The sequence below is a fragment of the Cotesia glomerata genome, linkage group LG3, assembly GCF_020080835.1.
Source record: "Cotesia glomerata isolate CgM1 linkage group LG3, MPM_Cglom_v2.3, whole genome shotgun sequence".
Taxonomy (NCBI): domain Eukaryota; kingdom Metazoa; phylum Arthropoda; class Insecta; order Hymenoptera; family Braconidae; genus Cotesia; species Cotesia glomerata.
Window position 1 is genome coordinate 4,457,740 of NC_058160.1, and position 24,734 is coordinate 4,482,473.

The 24,734-nt window shown below is 26.5% G+C and overlaps 1 protein-coding gene, 1 long non-coding RNA gene and 1 other non-coding gene across 12 annotated transcripts; 1 reads left to right on the forward strand and 2 right to left on the reverse strand.

Moving 5' to 3' along the window:
• Positions 1 to 338: 338 nt before the first annotated feature.
• Positions 339 to 410, reverse strand: Trnae-uuc. Its single transcript has one exon. It is a non-coding gene; the product is annotated as a tRNA-Glu (tRNA).
• Positions 411 to 1,016: 606 nt separating this feature from the next.
• LOC123260840 lies at positions 1,017 to 18,200 on the reverse strand. The gene is made up of 3 exons (XR_006508550.1): positions 18,154 to 18,200; positions 1,609 to 1,944; positions 1,017 to 1,521 (listed from the first exon to the last, which is right to left on the reverse strand). It is a non-coding gene; the product is annotated as an uncharacterized LOC123260840 (long non-coding RNA).
• Positions 7,375 to 19,113, forward strand: LOC123260764 (A-kinase anchor protein 17A-like). Of its 10 annotated transcripts, none has more exons than XM_044722075.1 (8): positions 7,375 to 7,657; positions 8,006 to 8,207; positions 12,515 to 13,146; positions 14,778 to 14,926; positions 15,035 to 15,242; positions 15,312 to 15,470; positions 15,537 to 15,642; positions 18,179 to 19,113. In XM_044722075.1, the coding sequence occupies exons 2-8, from the start codon at positions 8,033 to 8,035 to the stop codon at positions 18,979 to 18,981; spliced, it is 2,232 nt and encodes a 743-aa protein (XP_044578010.1). In that variant the 5' UTR covers positions 7,375 to 7,657; positions 8,006 to 8,032; the 3' UTR covers positions 18,982 to 19,113. The 10 variants fall into 10 exon arrangements, with proteins under 10 accessions (XP_044578010.1, XP_044578011.1, XP_044578012.1 ...); XM_044722076.1 differs by having other exon boundaries at positions 8,104 to 8,207; positions 12,409 to 13,146; XM_044722077.1 differs by having other exon boundaries at positions 8,104 to 8,207; positions 12,475 to 13,146.
• Positions 19,114 to 24,734: the final 5,621 nt, after the last annotated feature.

A 24,734-nucleotide genomic window follows, 5' to 3' on the forward strand; every position in this document is an offset into this window, starting at 1 on the left:
AAGTTGTCAATTTTTTTTATGTCTTGCGGCTAAAAATAGGTCGACTCTCATTTTGGCATAAATTACAGAAAAAAAAAAACATTGTTTAGTTTTATACTGGAAAATTTCAGAACAACCTGCTTTTTCACTTGAGCAATCGAAATTTTTAGTATATATTTTAGTTTTGAGATGATATAGCCGCTCTAACTTGCCATCTTCTACATAACTGACCACACACGAAAATCTATCGAGAGAATAAAGAAAATTTAAGAAAAAATGAAAATTTTTTTTTCAAATATCATATAATTAAAATATTAATAAAAAAAATTTTATTACATTTCATTAAAACAAAAAAAAAATTCCGATACCGGGAATCGAACCCGGATCTTCTGGGTGAAAGCCAGATATGCTAACCAGTACACCATATCGGATTCATGTTTGGCATTGACATTTTTTAATACAAAACTCTTGAGTGCTTAATGTTGAATAGAAATTAATTAAAATTATTTAGAAAAAAAAAAAAATTAATTACATCGTGTTAGAGATCGGTAAAATTTTATATGAAAATTATGTAAGTAAAAGAATAAATTTAATAATTGATTTTTTACATTTATTTCATTATATACTTCTCTACATATTTATCAACTTAATAATTAATTTTTTATTTTTATTTATTCATTAATTTTCAATGCCAAGGCTAAAAAACCGACTAACAAGATTGTAATTATACATATAAATACAAGTTCACTTAAATATAAAAGATAATCATAACATAACACGCAAATACATGTTAATCTTATCTTTTAATAGTTAAAAATTTTAAACTACACTTATTTTAGTAGTTAAGTTATAAAATTTTAATTATTATGATTTATGAGAATAACAATAATATTAAAGAGTGATTAACTTATTAGTGATTGACGTTATTATTTTATTATTAAAGATTATTTTTGCCGCATTTAAAATTATGTTTATTTAACAATTAAAGCTATTAAAAAATCGGCGAGAAAAAATTTTTTAAATTTGAATTTTGATTTTTTAAATATTTTAATAGTGACTGCAATTTGGTAATATCCAATCATTAACTCAAAATATCAGCAATTTATTCACAAATTTTGTTAAATTATTTAGCCAGACAGTGATCCATCAATCACCCCATACTTCAATACTCAGTCAGACATAAATCAGCTGATTTATGTCTGGGAACCTTTTCCCAAAAAACTAAGCAAAATAAAATATCTTGATAGAAAAAATCCAAACTTTTCTATGTATTATTGATAAAGCTTAGATAAATTTGTCTGTATTTATAAATAGCGATAGACGTTTGAATATTTATAGGGTGAGGGGGTGAGCTTGTATTCGGTAAATAGAATAATGAGGATGATAAATTATTAAACATTAGGAAGAGTGTGTATATGCTAGTGTATAGTGTTGAAGAAAGACCTTCGGCGCCGGCATGACGCTCTCTATCGATTGCAATCCGAGAAGGAAAGATGTGACGCTCGTGTGCTCTGACGTTTATATTTTTCAATACCCTATGAACTGAACACAATTATGTTAACAATATTTAATTTTAATAATAATAATAAAATATGTAAAAAAAACATTATAACAAGAGACATTGAGCACCTTTATCAGTTATTGGCTAATCGAGCCGCTTTTTATGTTGCATAATGTCAGCGTATAATAATAAAAATTGTTTTCGAAGGAAGCTTGTCTTGTTCTATTATTTTTGGCGAGTTCTTGGTCTGATTACTGGAAACTACTTTTACTTGTACAAAATTTTCAGGGTGAGTGTGTTTTTTTATTGCAGTTATAGTTGTGGTTGTACCACTTGAATTGTTGAGTTATACATTGTACTATCGAGTAGTACGAACGGAGAGAAACTAAACTATGCGACAGAGACATTGAGATTCGCGTTTCATGTGTTAGAAAATTGGAACCGAGCCAAAGCCGCATACAAATCTATAACAAAGTATCATTTTCATTTATAAAAATCAATTTTTATCTTGATGTTACTTGATAAGCGTTTCATTTTTCAGGAGTTCTGATTATTGCTGAAACATTAAATGAGCTAAGAGCAATGGGGTAAAATGGACAGCGTGTTTTGACCTATTTTGCTGTCAAGAGTTGAGGTATTGAATGGGAATGATCCCTTGGAGAATTGTCAGAAAATGTTAAAAAGTTTGAAAAAGTTTATGGAAAAAAAGTTATTGAATTTACTCTTCAATCTACAAGAACTATGAAAAATTTTATGACTCATCAGGGTCAAGCAATCCTCCTAATTCTACTTAACTCTGAAATATTCATTCATATTACACAGAGTAATAAAAGTATATGAATATGAAAGCACTTGCATTAACATTTCTAATGCATGCTTTAAAAAAAATTTTATTTTTTTTTATAATAAAAGAAAAGTGATAAAAAAAATTGCAATTGATTTTTGTGTGATAGGGTAGGCTGAAAATTCGCTTTTTTAAAAATTTTTTTATCAATAACGAAAATATTGTTCATGTTTAAAAAAAAATTTGCGATAGCGGAAAATTTTTAGTCAACATCTTCGGCTCACTAAAGTAAACTACAAAGAGTTTATATTAAGATTTTTTTTAATTTTATCAACTTATTTTAATTATAAATTTGATTCACTATAAAAAAAGCTCTTTGTGATAAAATTCTAATTCACAAATATTGCGCTGGTAATGCTAAAAAGGCGTATAAAATTTTTTTTTCTCTTCTAAGGACCTTGCGAATGTAAGGAGTGTGAAAATTTATTGAAATAACATAAAATAAAATTTTTTATTTATTTAAACTAAAAAATCCTTCTGGGTTTGAGTAAATTTTACTTGATTCAACAATTTTTCCGCTTGATTTAAAACAGAGAGACTCTTTGAATTGATTTTTTTTGACTAAAATCTACTTTTTTACGCTTAATAATCCCTCTTCTATCATTTAAAATAGGAATTGTCTACGTCATCGAGATCTGGGTCATTAATCAGCTAATTTATATATTGAAAGCAAAATTAATTTAGTTTAAGATGAAAATTCTTGAACCGAGAAAATTATTTTGATAAGTTTTTTTGTTTTGAGTCAAGGCGAAAAATTTTTGTATCAATTGAAATTTATTCAAATCAAAACGAAGAAGTTCTTTAAAATAATTTTCTTAATTTAAAAATTTTTCTCTTAAATCAAATTAATTTCTTTTTAATGCCGCGAAAAATTTCAAATAAAAATTACGTCACTATTGCTGTTAATTTTTTTGATTTAATCTAATAATTATGCATTTCCAAAGCACGAAATGAGTCCAAATAAAAATGTTTATACTGTTGATCTTGAAGTTGTGGTATAAATCTTTTAATCAAATTAATTGCATCGTTGTCAATCATCGCTTCAAATTTATTCTTGCTGTACAAATAATTCGTAAGTAAACGCGAGATATTTAAATACACAATTTTCTTCGCATTATGACTCATCCAATCTTCAGTAGAATAAAAGTCATTGTTCAATGCATTCGTCAGTCTATTCACAACAGAATGACAAATTAATTTGTTATCTACAAGCTCATCATTCCCGAGATATTCGTAACAAATTAGCAATCGTGTGAAACAAATCGCCAAGTCCCAATAAAAGAAACTTTGTTCTTCAGCTCTTTTGTAATCAAAATATCTCAAAATTTTGTCATCTACGTGATATATCATGTCCGTCGCGGCATCCATGTCTATTTTTTCGAAGTATTTTGCATACATTTGTAATTTATTTACACCGCAATCACAATAGTACCGAAAATCTTCAACATCATCTTCGTTCCAACGCTCGAATTTTTTATTCAAGAAGCTCTTCGTATCTTTTACATACTCGCCGATTTCTTGATCGTGACACTCCGGAAACATCCGGTTATTAGCTTTAATTGTTTCTTGGATTTTTTGAATAATAGCAATACGAGAAATATTTTTAATATTTTTTCTCTCGATATTTTCAACAGTTGAACTTATTATTGGTATAGGTTCGTCCATTTCATTTCTATTTTCAGTATTTTTTATGCTTTCATTGTAATTAAATGAGTTTGTACAGGCACTAGTTAGCGAAATTGCAACGAGCATTAATATATAGGCAACAAACGCTAAAAACAATATGATCATTATGCTTTGGTTGTGTGAATTAATCAATTTAGATTATAAAATGCCATTAATAGATAATACTACTATAATAAGTGAAATAGAATGAAAAAAAAAAAACTTGTTTCAGAATTTTTTCAAATTTATTCTAGCCAGTCAGAAAAAAAGTTATGAATTTAAAAAAAAAATTTGTTTTTTTAAATAGCTGCAACTTTTCCAATATTTAACTAATTGAGGCGTTTTTTTTAATTTGCATTTTTAAATTTACTTTTTGAAAAATAACGAATACAAAAAAATCATTCAAGCCTACCTTCATCGTTATTTTTTAGATTTATAAAAAAAATCTAAAATTTCCTAGCTATTACTATTTTTGATTTTTGAAAAGGTTAAAGGATTCAAATAAAAAATAAAAAACAAAAATCAAAAATTTTTTTTAACGAAATGAAAAAGGTCAGATAAAAAAATGGTATATTTAGCGTGAAATATTTATATTTCAATTTAGAATTTAGAAAATTTTTCTTATTATAAAAATTATTACAAAAAAGTAAAAAGAAGAATTTCATATTCAGAATAATTGACAAGCCATATAAGTAAAATTTTTTTTAATTACATTTTTGTTCTATTTTAATTAATAACAAAAATAAAAGAATTTTTAAACTTTTACTGATTTCGTATAGCATCAAATATATGATACGAAAATTAGCCGACGTTAAAAAATTTTTTATCTTTATCATTGATTAAATTTTCTGCATTTAAAATTTTTTCTTTTAATTTTTTTGTAATAATTTTACAGAAAAAAGAAAACACACGGAGAAAAAAAAACAGCATTAATTACTGCTTTGTACAGTACTCAGTACTGTTTTGGAAGAAAATGAGGTTAAAATGTTTGGGACAGTAGAGAGCGCTGCATAAAAGCTATTGACTATTGTATGCACACTACTGAGTCGTGTTCTGGCACTAACCAGTCGTGTTTCGTACAGCACTCATCACTGACTATGAACATTTTTATAATATTTGTATGAAACAGTAATCATTGCTGTTTTATTTTCTCCGTGCAGGAATAGTTACAGCATAAAATGTAAAATCGATCCCGTTGTAATCAAAACTAGAAAAATTACAGTTTGAAATAACATTGTTCTAAATTCAATTTTTAATGATGTAAATATTACATTATACAATGTAATTCTTATAAAATCTGTAATAATTACAATCTGAAACTGTAATTTTTTCAGTTTTTATCACGAAGCGCCACGTTGCATTATATACTGTAATTTTTCGAGTTTTCTTTTTTTCGTGTTATTCACTAAAAAAAATCATAAAAAATTCCAGATGTCGGCTAATTTTATTTTCATAAAAATTTAACCAAAATTAAGACATTCCACATGTAAAAATTAAATAAAATTATTAGACGAAATTTACTAAAGAACTTTTGCACGCCTCATAGTGCGAAGCGCGTGAGGTTGTGCTTTATGCTCGACTCGTCAAGGTCAAGCAATATTATGATCTTTAAATGTCTCTATCACAACCATATTACACTTATACAATAATATAAGTAGATGGACACGGAGAAAATACTTAAATTAAACCATCTTTTACTTTCTAAAATCATTTCATGTAGCTATTTTTAAAAAAAAACGTTTTGAAAAAAATTTTACGCAGACGTCCGGATGTCACCCCATTTTGGATGTACCAATGATTACTCCCGAACAAATTGATATTTCAAGACCGGACTTTTTTTATTAGTTTACGAATGCGATGAACTGGGTCCGTATTTCATATCAGTAGCCTAGTTTACGTATTTTTTTTTTAAATTGAATTTTTATTAAAATTTATTACGATATAACCGTACAAAGACAAACGAATTTTTCTTATTTGTCACGTGAAAACTATGGCGCCACTTGATTAAGCTAAATTTTTTTAGACTGCGTGCGCATATGACAAGAGAAAAGGGCGCTGATATTTGAAAAAAAAAAAAAAATACTCTGTAAGAAATTACTAAATTATAATTTTCTTTTTTTTTATCAGTTACACAATTTATTTTTTCTTAAAAAATGAATGAGCGTTATAAGGCGTGCACTTTTGGATTTTCCAAACTTTCTTTTAATCTAATTAATTAATTACACAAAATGTAATTAATTAATTATTAAGAAGGGTTTACATTTTTTCTCTCTCTCGCCCTCTATTGGACAAACGAAAGTATCTCTGTCATACTTGTACAACAAATGGAATCTTAAAACGCATTTTATGCATAAATAAATGAAAATTTTCCAAAAAAGCGCTTCGCTCTTCGATAGATAATTAAATTATCTATCGAAGAGCGAAGCGTTTTTTTTCTAAATTTTATCACATACATGAGAAAAACACGTTTGAAAATCGACTATAAACCGCTCTTAAATGTAATTAATTCATTAATTTGTTAAAATAATTTCAAAAATTATTTGACACCCTGATAGCCACAGTTTCAGACCAACCAAGTTGGTGTCAGATAGTTGCCACCAATTTAGCGACAACTTGCGGTCAACTTCCGAATTTGTAACTGTTGGTGTCAAGTTGGCTACAAGTTTCTGAGAAAAACAAGACCAATCTACTGCCGCAATATGTCGCCAAATTTCTTGAGAAACTTGTCGTCAACTTGGTGCGAAAGAGTTTCGAAAGCAATTTTTGCCGACAACTTCCCTGATAGCCACAGTTTCAGACCAACCAAGTTGGTGTCAGATAGTTGCCACCAACTTAGCGACAACTTGCGGTCAACTTCCGAATTTGTAACTGTTGGCGCCAAGTTGGCTACAAGTTTCTGAGAAAAAAGAGACCAATCTACTACCGCAATATGTCGCCAAATTTCTTGAGAAACTTATCGTCAACTTGGTGTGAAAAAGTTTCAGAGCAACTTTTGCCGACAACTTGGTGACAACTTGGTGAACAAGTTGACACCAACCGAGTTACTTTCCAAGAGTTGCCGCCAAGTTGGTGACAAGTTGCGGCAGTAGATTGACAGAAAGTTGCGGCCAACTTGGCTATCAGGGTTGGTGAACAACCGAGTTCATTTCCAAGACTTGCCGTCAACTTGGTGACAAGTTGCGGCAGTAAATCGACGGAAAGTTGCGACCAACTTGGCTATCAGGGAGGGTAATTTTAGTATCATCCAAAATTTACCAGCTTACCAACGATTGTTAATAAAGAGATTTTCACATTTCAAATAGCTTTGAATGGTAAAATTTTTCAACTGTCGATAAGGTTAACAGTATCAATAAGTCTTCTCTCCACTCCGTTGCGGCAGCACTTTTTACTTACTAACCTAAAAATCCTCGACTGGCTTCCTAGGCTATTTTTTATAATTTCACAACAAAATTAATAGACAAGTTGTGATAAAACTTTTCTACAAATCACCGATTAATTATTGTTTATATCACCATCCCAACAACTCTGAAGATCACTGAAGATCAACAAGGAAGATTGTGTGCTTGTATTTTGTCAATTTAAAAATATAAATAAGTAAAGTGAAATGTCATCGTTGCGGAGAAAAATTCGTGTTGTTAAGTGAAAAAGAAAAATTAAACAACCCAAGAGTATTATCAAAAAATAATTTCCATTAAAAATAACCGATTTCGGATTTTCAAGCGATTCGGTTTTATCGGCATGAAAATTACAGCCAAGAAAACGATACCGATATGCAGAGAATAATTTATCTGAGATCATATAATCCGATTTTATCAATACATCCTTTCTACTAATTTTTTACTTATTTAATTATTTTTAATTAAATCAAATATTTTTTCTTCTTTAAAAATAATTTTTAGATTTTAAAATTTATTTGCATTAATTAATTAATTAATTTTTGTTAAAATTGAAAAATCAATTATTAGCAGTAGTTAATTAATTTTTTGCAATAAATTAGATTAAATATATTTATTTAGATATAGATTAAATGAATTAGGTATAAAATGAGTAAGGATAAAAAGGTAGGTGATGGTAAAACAAGTGGAGAGGATGTAAATGGTTTACGGTGTTGTAGAGATCTTAGTGACATTGTTCCTTTATATTCAGCCAAAGGATTGTATTTAAAACCGATTGCTAAGATAAATATATCTGTTAATCTTCCCCAATTGAAGACTCCAGGTAATAAATTGCTCCGATTGTTATTATTGTATTTTACATTATTTACTAATTCTGTTATTTTGTTTGCTAAATAGTTTATGTTAATTGGTATGATGATTCAATATTATTCATTTTACGATCATGGAAATAGCAGACATTCGCTAATTTTTGATAATTTTTTGAACTACAGAAAATTATCTGCCCATTTAAAATTATTCTTTTATTGTCGAGTAAGTTGGTTAGAAAAAAAACTTGAATTTTCTAATGTTTGCTGTTTTTAGTATCGTTTTATGACAGTAGGGTAAGTGTGGGTATTACTGCAGTTTTTTTCGTAAGTCTCACTTCGAAAGCATTTTTATAAAATTTTCTCAAGATAATAATAACTTTTTTTTTCTAAACAAAAGTTTAACTCATTATTAACCCAAAATAAAATCAACAATGAGAGAAACAAATATTTTCGTTAAATAATAAGCATTTAAAAAGAAGTCTAAATGCATGTATTATTGCAGGTCTTAAAGTAGCTTGCTCCTATTACTGCGTGTCCATTACTGCAACTGATCCAGTTACTGCGTACCTATTACTGCAGAACGGCTATATTTTAGGATTTACTTAAAAATGAACAAAAACTTATCAAAAAGAAAATTTATTAGTTTAATGTAATAACAAGAATTCTTCATAATCTAAATAATAAGTAACACAGCCTTAACGTATTATTAATTGACCAGAATTCGTAAATTTTAATTGATGTAATCTTACAATCTACTGATTATTGCTTTCCTGGACTTGCCTCGACTTCTTATTTTTTTGTTTATTAACTTTTGATTTTTTATTAATTTTATCCATAGTTTATTTTTCACTTCGAGACAACTTGATTCACGCACTTATTTAGAGGTCAGAATAGCCGTGTTTACATCCGCAGTAATAGGTACAGACATATACAAATAGAGGCGCTTCTATTGCTGCAGCCGACTGAGAAAATTGAAGTAATGCACGCACATGCGGTTTTTCGGTACCAATTACTGCATGCTTAATTAAATAAATTTTACTGATCAAAATGTAATTTTTATTAATTATTTGATTCTAAAAAAGGGTTATCTAACTTCTAAATGTAAAGAATATATTAATTAGGTCATTTATATAAAGAAAAAGACTTTTTACGACCACCTCTTTTTACACTGAAACTCTTAAAAAAGATAAAATTATTCACTTCTGTAACTACTTAATTTTTATTAATTAATAACAAATTTAATAATTGTCATACATATAAAACCACTATGCAGTTATTTTCCGAAAGGTTAAAATTAACAGAAATAATTTTTTTTTAATCAAAAAAGTCATAACCGATTTATTGATAATTAAAACAAGAAAATCTGCAGTAATACCTACACCTGCAGTAATACCCACACTTACCCTATTCAATTATACTACCGGTGGTAATCGATATGAAAATTTTAAAAATTTATAAAATGTAATCGGATATACACTGACAAAAAAAAGTACTACTCTTGAGAAAATTTTCTTGTCACAAGAATATTTATTCTTGATAATTTTCAAGAATATACTTTCTTGTCTCAAGAATTGATCGAATTAACAGCCGAGACCAATGATTGCAGTTTCAATCGGCTTAACGAAACGAATGGAAATTTTGAAAAAACGTTTTTAGAGATAATAGATAATTTAATAAACTATTTCACCACAAAGCGTTTTTTTCAAAAATTTCATTCGTTTCGTGAAACCAATCGAAACTGCAATTGCTCTGCTGTTGGGAGTGCGACAGAGATAGTTCCGTTGAACTCCGTGAGAGCAAAGCGAGAAAAAGATGGTTTCGCCTGTTAATCGAATTATCCTCTAAATTAAGAGCGGTTGATAGTTGATTTTCAAACGTGTTTTTCTCATGTATGTGATAAAATTTAGAAAAAAAACGCTTCGCTCTTCGATAGATAATTAAATTATCTATCGAAGAGCGAAGCGCTTTTTTGGAAAATTTTCATTTATTTATGCATAAAATGCGTTTTAAGATTCCATTTGTTGTACAAGTATGACAGAGATACTTTCGTTTGTTCAATAGAGGGCGAGAGAGAGAAAAAATATAAACCCTTTTAAAAATAGATGAAATAAAAATAAGTGTGAAGATAACTTAGTATCGAATTATCGCAAAAATGTGGTCCCCGATTTCTTATTGGTTGAAAAATTAAAGCGCGCAATTTCAATTCCTAGTTTTTTGTTTAATTTAAGTGAGCCTATTCGTTTGTTAATCTATCAAAATTAATGTCAATTTTTTATTATCATGATAAATATTGATATTCTATTGTCAAAAAACCAAAATTTATTTTAAACGATTTTTAAGCCAAGAAATTTTTTTCTGAACAAAAAAATTTTTTTTTCTCAGTGTAGCATTGGTAGATATTGGCAACATTCGGAAATAGTCTAGCTCTAGCTAAAGATGACGCCAGAATGGCAGCATGCAAAAATTTAAAATTTAGTACTTGTAAAATGGCCAATACTGATAATAATGGTAATCGTTTCTTTTTTTTTTCATATACAGACAAAAAAATTTACTTAAATCAAGTAAATAACTTTGAAGAAATTCATTTTCTTTATTTGAGTAGAAAAATTCTTAAGTTAAGAAACTTTTCTTGGCTTGAGTAAATATTACTTGATACAAGAATTTTTCGTCTTCATTCAAGACGATGAAATTCTTCAAAATTATTTTCTTAGCTTAATTTAAGAATTTTTCTCTTGATTCAATTAAATTTTTTTTATTTTACAGTGTAATAATACTTCTCGCGTCATACTTTTTCAGTAAAAATATATTGCTATCATAATTATTCCTATTAAAAATTAATCTTGCCATAATTTCTTTGTCAATAATTACTCAATGATGATAAAAATTATGATAATAAAAACGACAAAAATTGACCTGTAAGTTTTTGGGCAAAGCCCCGGTGGGGTTGAAAGACGAAGCCTTCTAGATAGTAGAAAACATATTCGTTAAATTTCAAATTATCAATTTATATTTTTATTTATGAATAAATTTTATTTTATTAGTTTTATCGAGAAATATGATAAGTTGTTTCAAGAAATTTTTGTGCTGGATTAATTTACGGTATGAAAAATTTTTGCTGATCAATTTTTGTCTGACAAATTATTCCAGATTAAAAAAAGACAGGGAACTGATAATAATAATACTTGAATATAAAATAAAAACTCTGGAATATTGTCAGCTTAATACAATGTGAAGTCAGTGTTATATTTTTGGCAAATTTAGGAATGTATTCTTGAAGAATAAAAAAGTATTTTGGAATCTCTCAGTATTTATATGTCAGAATTTAAGATGAAAAATTAAAATTCGAATTTAAAATATTGTCAGGCGCGTGCCGCCGTTTCCAGCTAGAGTTAGAGCTAACTATTTCCAAGTGTAGCCTTTACTATAAAATAATAGATTTTATAAATTTAATTACTCACACAAAAAATAGTTTGGAAAAAAATTATGATACAGAAGTTATTAAATATCTGCCAATTTTTTTGTTTAGTAAGTGTATACTTACCAAATTTGAACAATGTCCAAACGAATACAGCAATTATTGGTATATTTATTATTTTATTACGGATTCTAAATTAAAATAGTTTATAAATAAAAGCCTGTTATACCAAATACGTATGTTAAGTACAAAAAATGTAGTAATAATATGTCGATGCCACCATACATAATTATTTATATAATAATACATCGGAGCAATTTTATTTTCTTAATTATAATTACAACTTACAAAAAATCCAAATCAATTTTTTTTTTAATGACCCAGTTTTTGATTTTGTATTATACATAAAATAATTGTTCAAATTTCTCAGTCAGTGAAGTAATTATTTAAAAATGTAATAGATATATTTATTTGTTAATCGATTATGTCAATTTTTTGCAGTTTTAAAATTTATATTTTCTGTAGTTCAAATTGAATCAATTACTGAGTCATTTTATAATTTTTTTAACAACTAAAATAAATGTAATTACATAAAATAGTTTATAAATTTTGATACCAGTTTTAGAATTTATTTTTTATTAAAAAATTTATGAATTAAGGATAAAAATCCGTCAAAAAAAAAAAAGCAAAGTTACTACAAACACAATTCAAATAAATTATTATTGATTATTTTTGTTTTTATTTAAATAATATTAATTAATATTGAAAAAATTAATTAACAAATAAATAAACACCACCAGGAACCAAAAGAGTAATTGAAAAAAATGGCGGGTTACTTATAAAATTTAAAACTGGAATATCTCTAGGCATAGCAGGTTTTACAGCACATTACTACAATATCAATAGGAAAAACACTGTCAACATGGGAGGTAATGGAGAAATTGCGTTTGCTGATACGTCCGGACGAGTTTGCGTCCCTGAAAGTCTCCAAAAGTACTCTAGAGTTTTTGCGCCTGGAGGCAGATTTGACGGACAAGTGTCGGATGGCCCAGGTGCTAAGTCGTCTCGAGGGCCAGCGGCTAAACCTGGCCGGGTTTGCAAGTATCCTCAAAGTACGAGCCGTCGAAGCAAAGGATGACTTTCCATCAAAGCACACCTGGGACTCTTTTTTTCGCGATGCCAAGCACATGAATGAGCTGAAACCTGGCGAGCGTCCTGACACCATTTATATTTCTGGATTGCCGGTCAAATGGTTCAGCGAAGACGGCGGCAAAACACCCAGTGAACTGTTGTGTATGAAAATTTTCAAGAAATGGGGAACTATCAGGCACATTGATGTACCTGCTGCTGATCCATACAGATCAAGGATGAGATTAGATAATAATATTAATAAAAAAAGTAATTTAAATGATGGAATATTTTTTGATGTTTACGTTCAATATGTTGAGTATGTTGATTTTGTTAAACTTATGGATTCACTGCGTGGGATGAAAGTTTTGAAAAAAGAAGATAATAATTATTTAACTGCAATTGTTAAGGTATTATTATTATTATTATTAACATTTTTATGAATTTTTAGTAACATTTTTATGAATAAACTTTAATCAAATCTCGACGTTTTGGCACCCCAAAAATTTTCTTCAAAAAATTTTTAATTTTTACAGCTCCGAAAATATAATTTTTCTAAATTACACCTTTTTTTCATTAAAAACGCGACTTGGTAGAATTTATAAAACTTATAACAAAAAAAAAAAAATTTTAAAAGAAGTTTTGTAGAAAAAAATTACAGAAAAAATCAATAATTTTTTTAGCTCGCTAATTCCCTTAATTTGAATTAATAAAATTAATACTACCACTAATTTCTTAAAGTTACGGATCTTATACTAAACCGGAGATTTTTCAACTAAAAAAATACAAGAGCTCTTATTATTATTAAGTATCTTAAAATAAAAATGAAAATAAAATTATTGACAAAAGCAATTAATTTATTTTTATCTTTTGATAATTTATTTAAACTAGTAGGAAATCAGTTATGAGTATTAAATTTCTCTTGTTATAATAGCTTATTTGTTTTCTATCGTGTTAATATAACGTTTATTACATTATATTTCATCATTTTTATGGTTTACTTGAAACTACTTAACAATATATACAAACATAATTTTGTTTACATCAACACTTATTTACAATTGTTTCTTATTTATTTTATTTAAGAAGTTTATAGACTAGAAGAGGTCATTTTTCAATTTATTTCTTCTTTGTAACACCTAATTAATGCTTTTTTTTTTTTTATTTTTAATTAACATATATATTATTTATTTTATTTCAAACATTGATTTAAGACAGCAACGAATTAAAAATAAAATCAGCGTATTTATATATCTTGAAACATTTAGCTTGTAATTAATAATAAATATTATTCGTTTACTGTAAATCGAACAGAAATTTTATTATTAATACAATATTTTTGTTATTATTTATAAATATTTATAATTAATGACTCATTAATGAACATTTTGTGCGGATAAGTGCATTATATAAATCGTTATTCAAAATTTAACGCTAATAAATAGCAATATGTAATTTTAATAAATATAATCGCGTAAACGCTACTAATTATAATGATTTATAAATATTTTAAATTGTTTAATATCTGTAGTAAGTTTTCTGAAAGACCGTGTAGATTAGATCTAAAAATTCAGTAGTAAACTTGTCGATAAATCAATTGTTATTGTAATTAATTTATTAATAATTAACAAATCAATCATCAACAATTGAATTTAAAACAAAAAAATTTATAATAGTATTAAACGTGTATATGGTTTCATTTATTTAAATTAATTTGTTCACGTGAAGATATTTGTGTATAAAAGATTACGATTGAGACCCTTATTTATTTATGTTTATTATCATTAACGGCATTAATAAGTGCACACTAATTTATGTTCCTTTGCAATTACTGGGCCCATTTAATAATTTTTTATAACATTTTGCACGCGCAATTAACTTTTACAATAAATTAGTGAGGGAATGTTTGCTGTTACAATTTTCTATCAATATTTTTACAATATACCAACAAAAATAAGCTATGTATTATTATGATAACTAGATAGTTTAACTGCAATTGTTAAACTATTATTACTATTTTTATTTTTTTTTATTATTAAAGGTTGATTTTGATAAAACAAAACATATGAGTGATAATTCAGTATCAAGACGTGAATTCGAACGTAAACGACTTATTGCTCAAGATCATATGGCTATGGAAAAATTGCGAAAACGTGAAGAAGCTGAGGCTAAGAAAAAAGAAGAAGAATTGTATGTCTTACTAGTTTTTTTTTTTTTTTTTTTTTTTTTTTTTATGAAATGGTTTTATTTATGATCTTACTTTCATTATTATAATTTATTATTTATTTATGTCTTTAGAAAAAAAGAAGTAGCTGATAAAGATGCAAAATATATGAGACGTAAAAAACGGGAAGAAAAACGCAAGAGGAAAGCATTGACGATATTCAGAAAACAGGAAGAAGATAAAGTATCTATGAAAATTGCACGCGAGGAACAAAAACTAATCAAAGCTCAACGACAATTAGAAAGTATCAGATTGTTAGACGAGTTGTTTGATCGAATTAAGGTGAGTTTTGTCTGTGTAATTTATGTTCATGAATTTTATTTTATGTATTTAATCATTGGCTTTTTCCAGATAAAACTTGAAAAGGGAGAAATTACAATCGGTGATAAAAGTAATTCTAATGAAAAAAGCAAAGATGCCGATGAAAAAAATAGCGATGGTAATGATAAAAGTGAAAAGAAGGATAAAAAATCCAAGAAGAAGAAATCGAAAAAAGTTAAAAAAAAAAAGGTAATTTTAATAATTCAATATGAATTTTTTTTTGAATTAATTCTGAAATGTTAATAATTATTGCAGAAAAAAGATAAGAAAAATGTAACGAGTTCTAGTGATGATTCAGATGAAGGAACTAACAAGAAGAAACTTAAAAGTGCATTGGCTATTAAACCAGATTCATATCCAGGTAAATAAATATTACTGATTTAGTAAAGTTACAGATTTCTCAGTTAAATGAAATCGTATCATCATTAACTAACAAAATAATTAAAATGAAGAAAACATTAATTCACCCTTAAACCGATGTAATCAATTTTTTTTGTAGGGGTCATTTATGTTCTCATAAATGCCTAGCTCGTAAAAAATTTATTAATCTTATAAAATCTTTTATATTTATTTTTGACTAACAAAAATTAATAATGAATTTTTTACTATACGGCAGTTAAAGCTTTCATGTAAAACGCTTAAAAATTCTTTCATCAACCTAAAAAAATTACAATTTTATAGTTAACAGAAATTAAAAAATTTTACTAGAGATATTGACAGCTTTTTTTTTTTTATTATTTTATAATTAATGCAAAAATTAAAAAAAAAAATCTTTAAGAATTATTTAAATCATACCATGAAATTTTTTCTTAACTGTTCAGTTTTTTACGCACTTTGAGAAAAAGAAAAAGAGTAGAATATATCTACAAATTGATGTCTAAAATATTTCAATAAAAAACAATACATGTATGCATTTTTTTGATACTATAATTAGCAAACCGACAATTTATCAAATTTTTGGGATAGGTGTCGTTTACGCATATCCCAATGATACATAAGGTAGAAGTACCATTTTTGGCCACCTTAGGACCGTTTTTGGTCAATTAACATTTGAATAAATTTATAAAAAATTATAATATTATAACCATATTTTTGTTGAGTTTTAAAAAATTTACATTAAAGCAAATCGAGTTTGTAATGGTTTATTAGTATAAATTAATTTCTATCATTTATTTAAACAATAAATGGCCATAAAAGGTACAGTGGCCACAAACGGTACTTCTACCCTATGTATCAATCACCCATGTATCAGTTACCCAAATTCCGATGATACATATTCCAATTATTCAAGTTTTATTAATACATATACCAAATAGTACATATCGACGTTCTAATTAGCAAATTGTCTAATTCCATTTTAGAGAATCTTTTATTTGTACAAAGAAAACAATTAGTTCAAAATTTATTATCACTTTAAAAAACCATTTAATATCATTAATGTCTAATAGAGATATAATATTTAGGTTTAAATCATTCAAATAATTTATAATTGGATTATTGCTACATCAAAATGTTAAAAAATCACCCTCTAAAAAATAAGGAATTAGACAAATTGCTAGTTAGACCGTCGATATGTGCAATGATACATTTCCCAGTGATACACATAATTAAAATTATAATTATAATAACAATCCCCGGTAAAAATAAGATGCCATCTACTTTTATCAGCAATTTTGTTTTGTTTTATGATATGTATCATCGGGATATATATCATTGCACATAAGGTAAATTTATTTTAATTAAAAAAAAAAAATCAACTTTAATAAATTAATCCTCTAAATTAAAATACATGATAGTCTTGAAGTTAGTCAAAGGTTGAAACTTACAAAAAACGGGCCACGATTCATTATTAGTTAAGGTAGTTGTAGCGTGATAGGCATTTCAACAGAAAATTATAAAATTTTTTTTATCGAAAGATAAATAAATTAATAATTCACTACCAAAATTTCAGATCAATTGACCGCACCGTTTTTAAGTAATTAATTTTCGAAATTGCGTCTTTTACACGTAGAGATGGTGTTAGTATGAAATCTTCCGTACCACTCGAGTGGGCCAAAGATTTCATACTAACTTTATCATCTCTCTATACCGCTACGTGTAAAAGATGCAATTTCAAAAATTAATTACTCAAAAACGGTGCGGTCAATTGATCTGAAATTTTGGTAGTGAATTATTAATATATTTATCTTTCAATAAAAAAAATTTTATAATTTTCTGTTGAAATGCCTATCACGCTACAACTACCTTAAAATTTAAGCGCGCGCGTAACGCGCTATTTAAATTTCTAGTAAATGTAATTTTTGAACTATAAATTTTAAGAAAATTAGTTTTTTGAGAACATTTAATATTTTTAATTAAAATAAAATTGCAAGTGTCAAACAACTAAGCCAGTGTCAATAACTGGGTCTTTTACCTTATGTATCATTGGATATGTGTTAATAAAATTTGAATAATTGGAATATGTATCATCGAGATTTGAGTAATTGATGCATATGTGTCATCGGGATATTTGTAAACGATACCTACCCAATTTTTGTAATAAACCAATTAGGATAAAAAAAATATTTTAAAAAATTTGCACATAATTTTTTAGATTTTTTACATGTGAAATATTTTTCACAATAATTTAATTGTATTAAAAATTTTAAAAATCGTTAGATGTCTTAATTTCAGTATCATTTTTTTTTATATTTTAAAACTGCGAAAAAAATATAAACATAGAATTTCATAAGCTTTAAATGCAATTTTAAAAATTTGTAATTTTTTATAATTCATGAAAAAAAAATTGTCCATAGCTTAGTTGTTTTTTAATTTTATAATCATTAAAAAAATCTAAATAATTACCATTTTATTAATATAATTAATTACTTACTAAGATAAACTAAAAAATGATTCAGGAGCTTCCACGGCGGATCAGAACATGGGATTCCAGCCAATGTACGGCCAGTTTCCTCAGCCTTGGTTCTACGACGCAGCGGCGATGATGTTTCCGGGGAGAATGCGGGGTCGAGGTGGCGACGGAGCCAATCCAATGAATCGGTTCTTTCGAGGCCGAGGTCGCGGCGGATTTTCTGGGCGTCGAGGCCGCGTAAATCCGCGAGGGATGCATTTGTTCAACCCACACTCGTACAATGACCAGTACTACAAGTACTTTGCTAACCTAGCCGGCATCGACTACTACGACAGCGATCACTCCAGGTCTAGGTCCAAGTCGCGGTCCAGGTCGTGGAACCGTGACAGGTCAAGATCAAGATCAAGATCAAGATCTAGATCTAGATCCCGTACGAAGAGACGAAGGCGTAGAAGTAGAAGCGAAAGTCCACGATCAAAGTCCAGGTCACGATCAAGGTCCAGGTCTAGATCCAGATCTAGATCTAGATCTAGATCTAGATCCAAATCCAGGTCACGAAGACGCACCAAGTCAAGATCCAGATCGAGATCCAGGCGCTCACGTTCGAAATCAACCAGAAGGTCCAGATCGCACTCGGGAAATAAGTTCAGATCCTCGCGCCAGACCGTCAAGCGCAAACATAGCAAGGTTAAAGTTACGCGCGCTAAATCACGGTCTGTGTCGCCTAAAAGGCAATCAAGAAGCAAGTCGTGGTCACTTCCTAAATCTCCAAGACAACGAAGCTGCTCGTGGTCGAAAAATGTTGACGATGTGGATGAAAATTTAAAGAATAACTCAAATAATACATGATACGTCTGCCCTTCAACTATCTAAGACTTAAAACTGTCCGATTTTTTTGATAATGTTTCAATTCTTCCGTTCATTACTTCATATTATTTTTTGTCATTTTTCTTATAAATAAAGGTGGTTAATTAACATAAATTATTTGAATTGATTTTTTTATTCTTCATTTAAGTAGGGATAGCTAATGTTTAACTTTAATTATTAAACAGGAAGCACTGTTGCAAGATTCTTCAAGGATCATCAATGCTCCTTTTGAGCTTGTTAATTATTTTTGTTTAAATTAATAAACTTAGTATTATTCGAAATTTATAATATTTAAATTATGGGTGCTTCTATGCTACTGAACTAGAGACTAAGAAGATGGATAGTAATATCTCAGATTTATCATGGTCATGCAAGCTCGTGTCATGGTGAAATTAATTTTTTTTGCCTCAAAAAAATTTCATCATTCTTCAAAACAAGTAAGGTCTTCCGAAGAATTTTCTTAGTTTAAATAAATCTTTTTTAATAATTTAAAGCCGTAAGATTTTTTTTTTATTAATTATTATTATTTATTATAATCACGAGCATTTCTTAAAATTACGGGTGCTCACATTTTTTCGCGCTGTAGATAAAAAAGGGTGAATAGAAAATTTTTTTGCTGGAATCAATTTAAGAAAGTTAAAATTTTGCAGATTGAGGGGACAAATGAAAAATACATTTTTTTTGTTACGCCTTTTTTGCTTATAAAAATAAAATCTCTTAAAGTAAAAAGGGAGTATATAAAAAAATGTTATTATTTGACTTTCCATATAAGAAATTGAACTTTTTGAATTTCTGGTTATGAAAATTGAAAATTTTTTAATATTTCAAAAATAATTAAATTTTAATAGACTTGTAAAAATAAAATTTTTATCAAATCTCGACGTTTTGGCACCCCAAAAGTTCACTTCAAAAAATTTTCGATTTTTACAGCTCCATAAATATCCCTGATTAAGAAAAAGTATTACAAAGAAAAAAGTATTAGTTTTCTAGTCAATCCCATACTTTTTTTTATTCAGGGATAATTTTTTAGACTTACACCATTTCTGCATCAGGAGCGCGATTTAGTAAAATTTATAAAATTTATAACAAAAGAAAAAAAATTCAAAGAGAAGCTTTGGAAAAGTATACAAAAAAGATCAATAATTTTTTAGCTCGCTAATTCCCTTAATTTAAATAAATAAAACTACTTAATATTACCACAAATTTCTTAAAGTTACGGATCTTATACTAAACCGGAGATTTTTCAACTAAAAAAATACAAGAGCTCTTATTATTATTAAGTAACTTGAAATAAAAATGAAAATAAAATTATTGACAAAAGCAATTAATTTATTTTTATCTTTTGATAATTTATTTAAACTAGTAGGAAATCAGTTATGAGTATTAAATTTCTCTTGTTATAATAGCTTATTTGTTTTCTATCGTGTTAATATAACGTTTATTACATTATATTTCATCATTTTTATGGTTTACTTAAAACTACTTAACAATATATACAAACATAATTTTGTTTACATCAACACTTATTTACAATTGTTTCTTATTTATTTTATTTAAGAAGTATATAGACTAGAAGAGGTCATTTTTCAATTTATTTCTTCTTTGTAACACCTAATTAATGCTTTTTTTTTTTTATTTTTAATTAACATATATATTATTTATTTTATTTCAAACATTGATTTAAGACAGCAACGAATTAAAAATAAAATCAGCGTATTTATATATCTTGAAACATTTAGCTTGTAATTAATAATAAATATTATTCGTTTACTGTAAATCGAACAGAAATTTTATTATTAATACAATATTTTTGTTATTATTTATAAATATTTATAATTAATGACTCATTAATGAACATTTTGTGCGGATAAGTGCATTATATAAATCGTTATTCAAAATTTAACGCTAATAAATAGCAATATGTAATTTTAATAAATATAATCGCGTAAACGCTACTAATTATAATGATTTATAAATATTTTAAATTGTTTAATATCTGTAGTAAGTTTTCTGAAAGACCGTGTAGATTAGATCTAAAAATTCAGTAGTAAACTTGTCGATAAATCAATTGTTATTGTAATTAATTTATTAATAATTAACAAATCAATCATCAACAATTGAATTTAAAACAAAAAAATTTATAATAGTATTAAACGTGTATATTGTTTCATTTATTTAAATTAATTTGTTCACGTGAAGGTATTTGTGTATAAAAGATTACGATTGAGACCCTTATTTATTTATGTTTATTATCATTAATGGCATTAATAAGTGCACACTAATTTATGTTCCTTTGCAATTACTGGGCCCATTTAATAATTTTTTATAACATTTTGCACGCGCAATAAACTTTTACAATAAATTAGTGAGGGAATGTTTGCTGTTACAATTTTCTATCAACATTTTTACAATATACCAACAAAAATAAGCTATGTATTATTATGATGACTATTTTTATTTCATTTAACAATAAGCGATTGTTTAATGAGTTTTCTCGAATGTGATAATATTAATTACATTATTCTGAAGAATACAACCAATAAATAGTTTGTTTGATAATATTAAAACAGAAACTGTTTGTTGGCAGTAATATCTATTGAAATTAATCTAATTAATTTATAACATAAAATTAACGTTCAAATTTATTGATAATAAATGATAATTTTTTTTTGGTTATGATCTTCAGAACAATGGCTGTTTAATGTCTATGCGATGATCTGTACAGTTATGAAAATATGAATTTATTTAATGACTTAGAAATTAATATTTATTTATTAATAATATGCGTTTAAATTAATAAAGCGAAATAATAATCGACAATCTCGGCCAATCAATTCCTCTTAAGAATTTTAATATTAACAACAATATATAATTTTCTATACATAGTACTAAGTTTTTTTTACAAATAATTATGTTACTGTACACTGAAAATAATGTGCAATTAAATTTACAATAATTTAAGCTTAATGTATACATTTAAAACAATAAAATTATTTTCTCGCCAAGACCAACGGTAAGTTGTGCCAAGATTTATTTTAATTAATATTAAATAGTAATTACAATTTAAGATTACTCTTGTTTATTTAAAGATACATTAGCTTTAAAATAAAATATTAAAAATTAATTTAAATATATAAAATACGATACAAATTAAAAAAACATTATTTTATGTACAATTAATATCGTCCTCGGTTATAATAATGTATCCAAGTAACAAGTTGTACAGTTGCAATCTTGTTACAAATCCAGCAAGTGTAGTTAAAGTTAAATAATGGCCAATTAAGTAGTTCCCAAGTGGTCCCAGTTGTGTAATAAAAATAAAACAAAAATGAATATGACAAAAAAAAGAAGAAGAAGATAATAAAAGCATTCGCTGCTAAAGTCTTAAATCTTTTTATGCCGTTTTTTAGTTTTAAAATTATTAAAACTTTTATTTTATTATTCTCAAGTTATATTGACTACTTTCATTATTCGTTGCGTGTTAATTGTTTATCGATTGAATAACATAATGACTATGATATTTTATTTCTTCAATCGATAATTTTATTATTATATATTATAATTACAACAATTAATCGTTTTTTTTTTTTTTTTCTTTGGAGTAATCAATTTAAAACTCTATATAATACTCGTTTATTGGCACGACAAGATGGCCGATCGCTGACATAATTTCTTTAGAGTACCAATTTATAATTTCATTTAGCAGCCGTTAATATTAACTAATTTCTGCTATTTTTAATAAACATGTTCCATATTAATTACAAATAATTAAAGGTTAAATGCACACTTAAAGTTCATTGTTCCGCCGCTAGGGCGCGAATAATTAATTTAATAAATTTATATGTTAATAACCTCTTCAAGCCTATTATTAATCTAATTAAATAATACTATTAACAACTAATGTTTATTTTATTATTAATAATTATTAAGACTTAAATATTTTCAAATTGAAAATTGAGAACTCGAAATAACTTTTTTCGTTTTTTCTTTTAATTTTTTTTTTTCTTCAATTGTAACTAATTAATTATTTATTTATTAAAATACTATATGCGTCGATAATTCGCGTTTAAAATAAAACAATACAACATAAGTCTCGTTATTATTTTTAATTATTCGTAGATTTAGTTTTAATTAATAAATTTATTATAATTATTGTTATTAGTATTATTGTAATAATAATAATGATTATTTTTTATATTCAAAGAATTAAGTAGTAATTAAAAAATCATTTTACGTGAAATTGAATAATTTATGTTAAAGAAAAAAAAAAGATTTATTTTATTAAAAATTTCTGTATTTTTCACTTATTATTATAAATATTATTATAATAATAATGATAACAATAATAATGATAAATTTTAATATCTATTCATTTTATTACGTAGGTCGGTATATCAATTAGTAATTTGTTGGTCATTTTACGTAAAAATTACACGGTGATAAACCGCTGAATAATTATCAATAGTAATAATAATAATAATAATATCAATATTCGTAAAGTTTATTATTAAAGAGGTTCATTTAGGAGTTTAAAACTGTAAAATTCTACAGTAGGATTTTATTATTTATAATTGTTATTATGTTTTTCATTTTACTAATAGTGTATTAGTAATGTTTATTTAATTATTTTATAATAACGTTAATTGTATAAACGGGAACTGCGTCGTTAATTTAATCCACGGTTTTTCATTTTCTTTTTATTCGTTATTTGTTACAATCATTTTATTTATTTTTTTTAATCATGTCATTGTCGTTATCAATATAATTATAATTCATTCATTTTAAATTAATGCAATAGGGGTTTATTTTTATTTTAATTATTGCACTTTATTCGTCTTTATTTCGGTATTCGATTCGAGTAATTTTAATAGCTGGATATTTCTTTGAGGAAGATAATAATAAGTATTAAGACTAATTAAGCATTTTTATTGGTTTTATCTTTAAAAAATTTTTACTTTCTATTCTATTTTAAACAATAGGCTCTTTTTATTTCATATTTACCGCCATTTTCAAGTTTATTTTTTAATGGATAGGATAAATTAGATTTAAATTAAACAATTTTATATTTTTATGTTATTTTGAAACAACGCCGCTAGATTTGAAAGTACGATAATAAACAATATTTTTTTTTTTAAATATTATTGAAGTTCAAGTTATAGAATTGCTTTACACGGAGAGAAAAATATGGAAATCATTCCTATAATTTTAATAAAATGTTTTCTTGTAACATTTTAGGAGCGATTACTTAAACTTGGGAACTGTACCCATAATTTTTGGAAAATGTTACTATAATTGGACTCTGTTATGCAATAGTGTGTTAAGTACATAGGATTTCCATAGCACTTAACACATTAATGCATAACAGTGTCCAATTATGGGAATGGTTCCTATAATTATAGGAACGATGCCTATAATTGTAATTGTAATGTCGGCATGATTCCCATAATATATAGGAATGGTTCCCATAATATATAAGAATAGTTTCCATAATATTATAGGAACCATTCCTATAATATTATGGGAACCATTCTCATAAGATTATAGTAATGATGCCTAATAATATTAAGATGTTTATCATTACAACTTAAGTTATTTGTGACTTCGATGACCACTTTGAAGCATTTGAAATTATTAGTAATTTCGATAATTTTACTTGTTTCCCAATAACATCATTTGAAATATGTAAAATAAGTAATATTGTTCACATACATAATAAAAGTTACATACCCAAAAGG

Bases quoted from the DNA above. Each gene is read 5' to 3' on its own strand.
- LOC123260764 (XM_044722075.1), top strand. From the start codon at position 8,033: ATGAGTAAGGATAAAAAGGTAGGTGATGGTAAAACAAGTGGAGAGGAT. The intron at 15,243-15,311 runs GTGAGTTTTGTC...GGCTTTTTCCAG, and splicing joins AGTTGTTTGATCGAATTAAG to ATAAAACTTGAAAAGGGAGA. The intron at 15,471-15,536 runs GTAATTTTAATA...TAATTATTGCAG, and splicing joins AAAAAGTTAAAAAAAAAAAG to AAAAAAGATAAGAAAAATGT.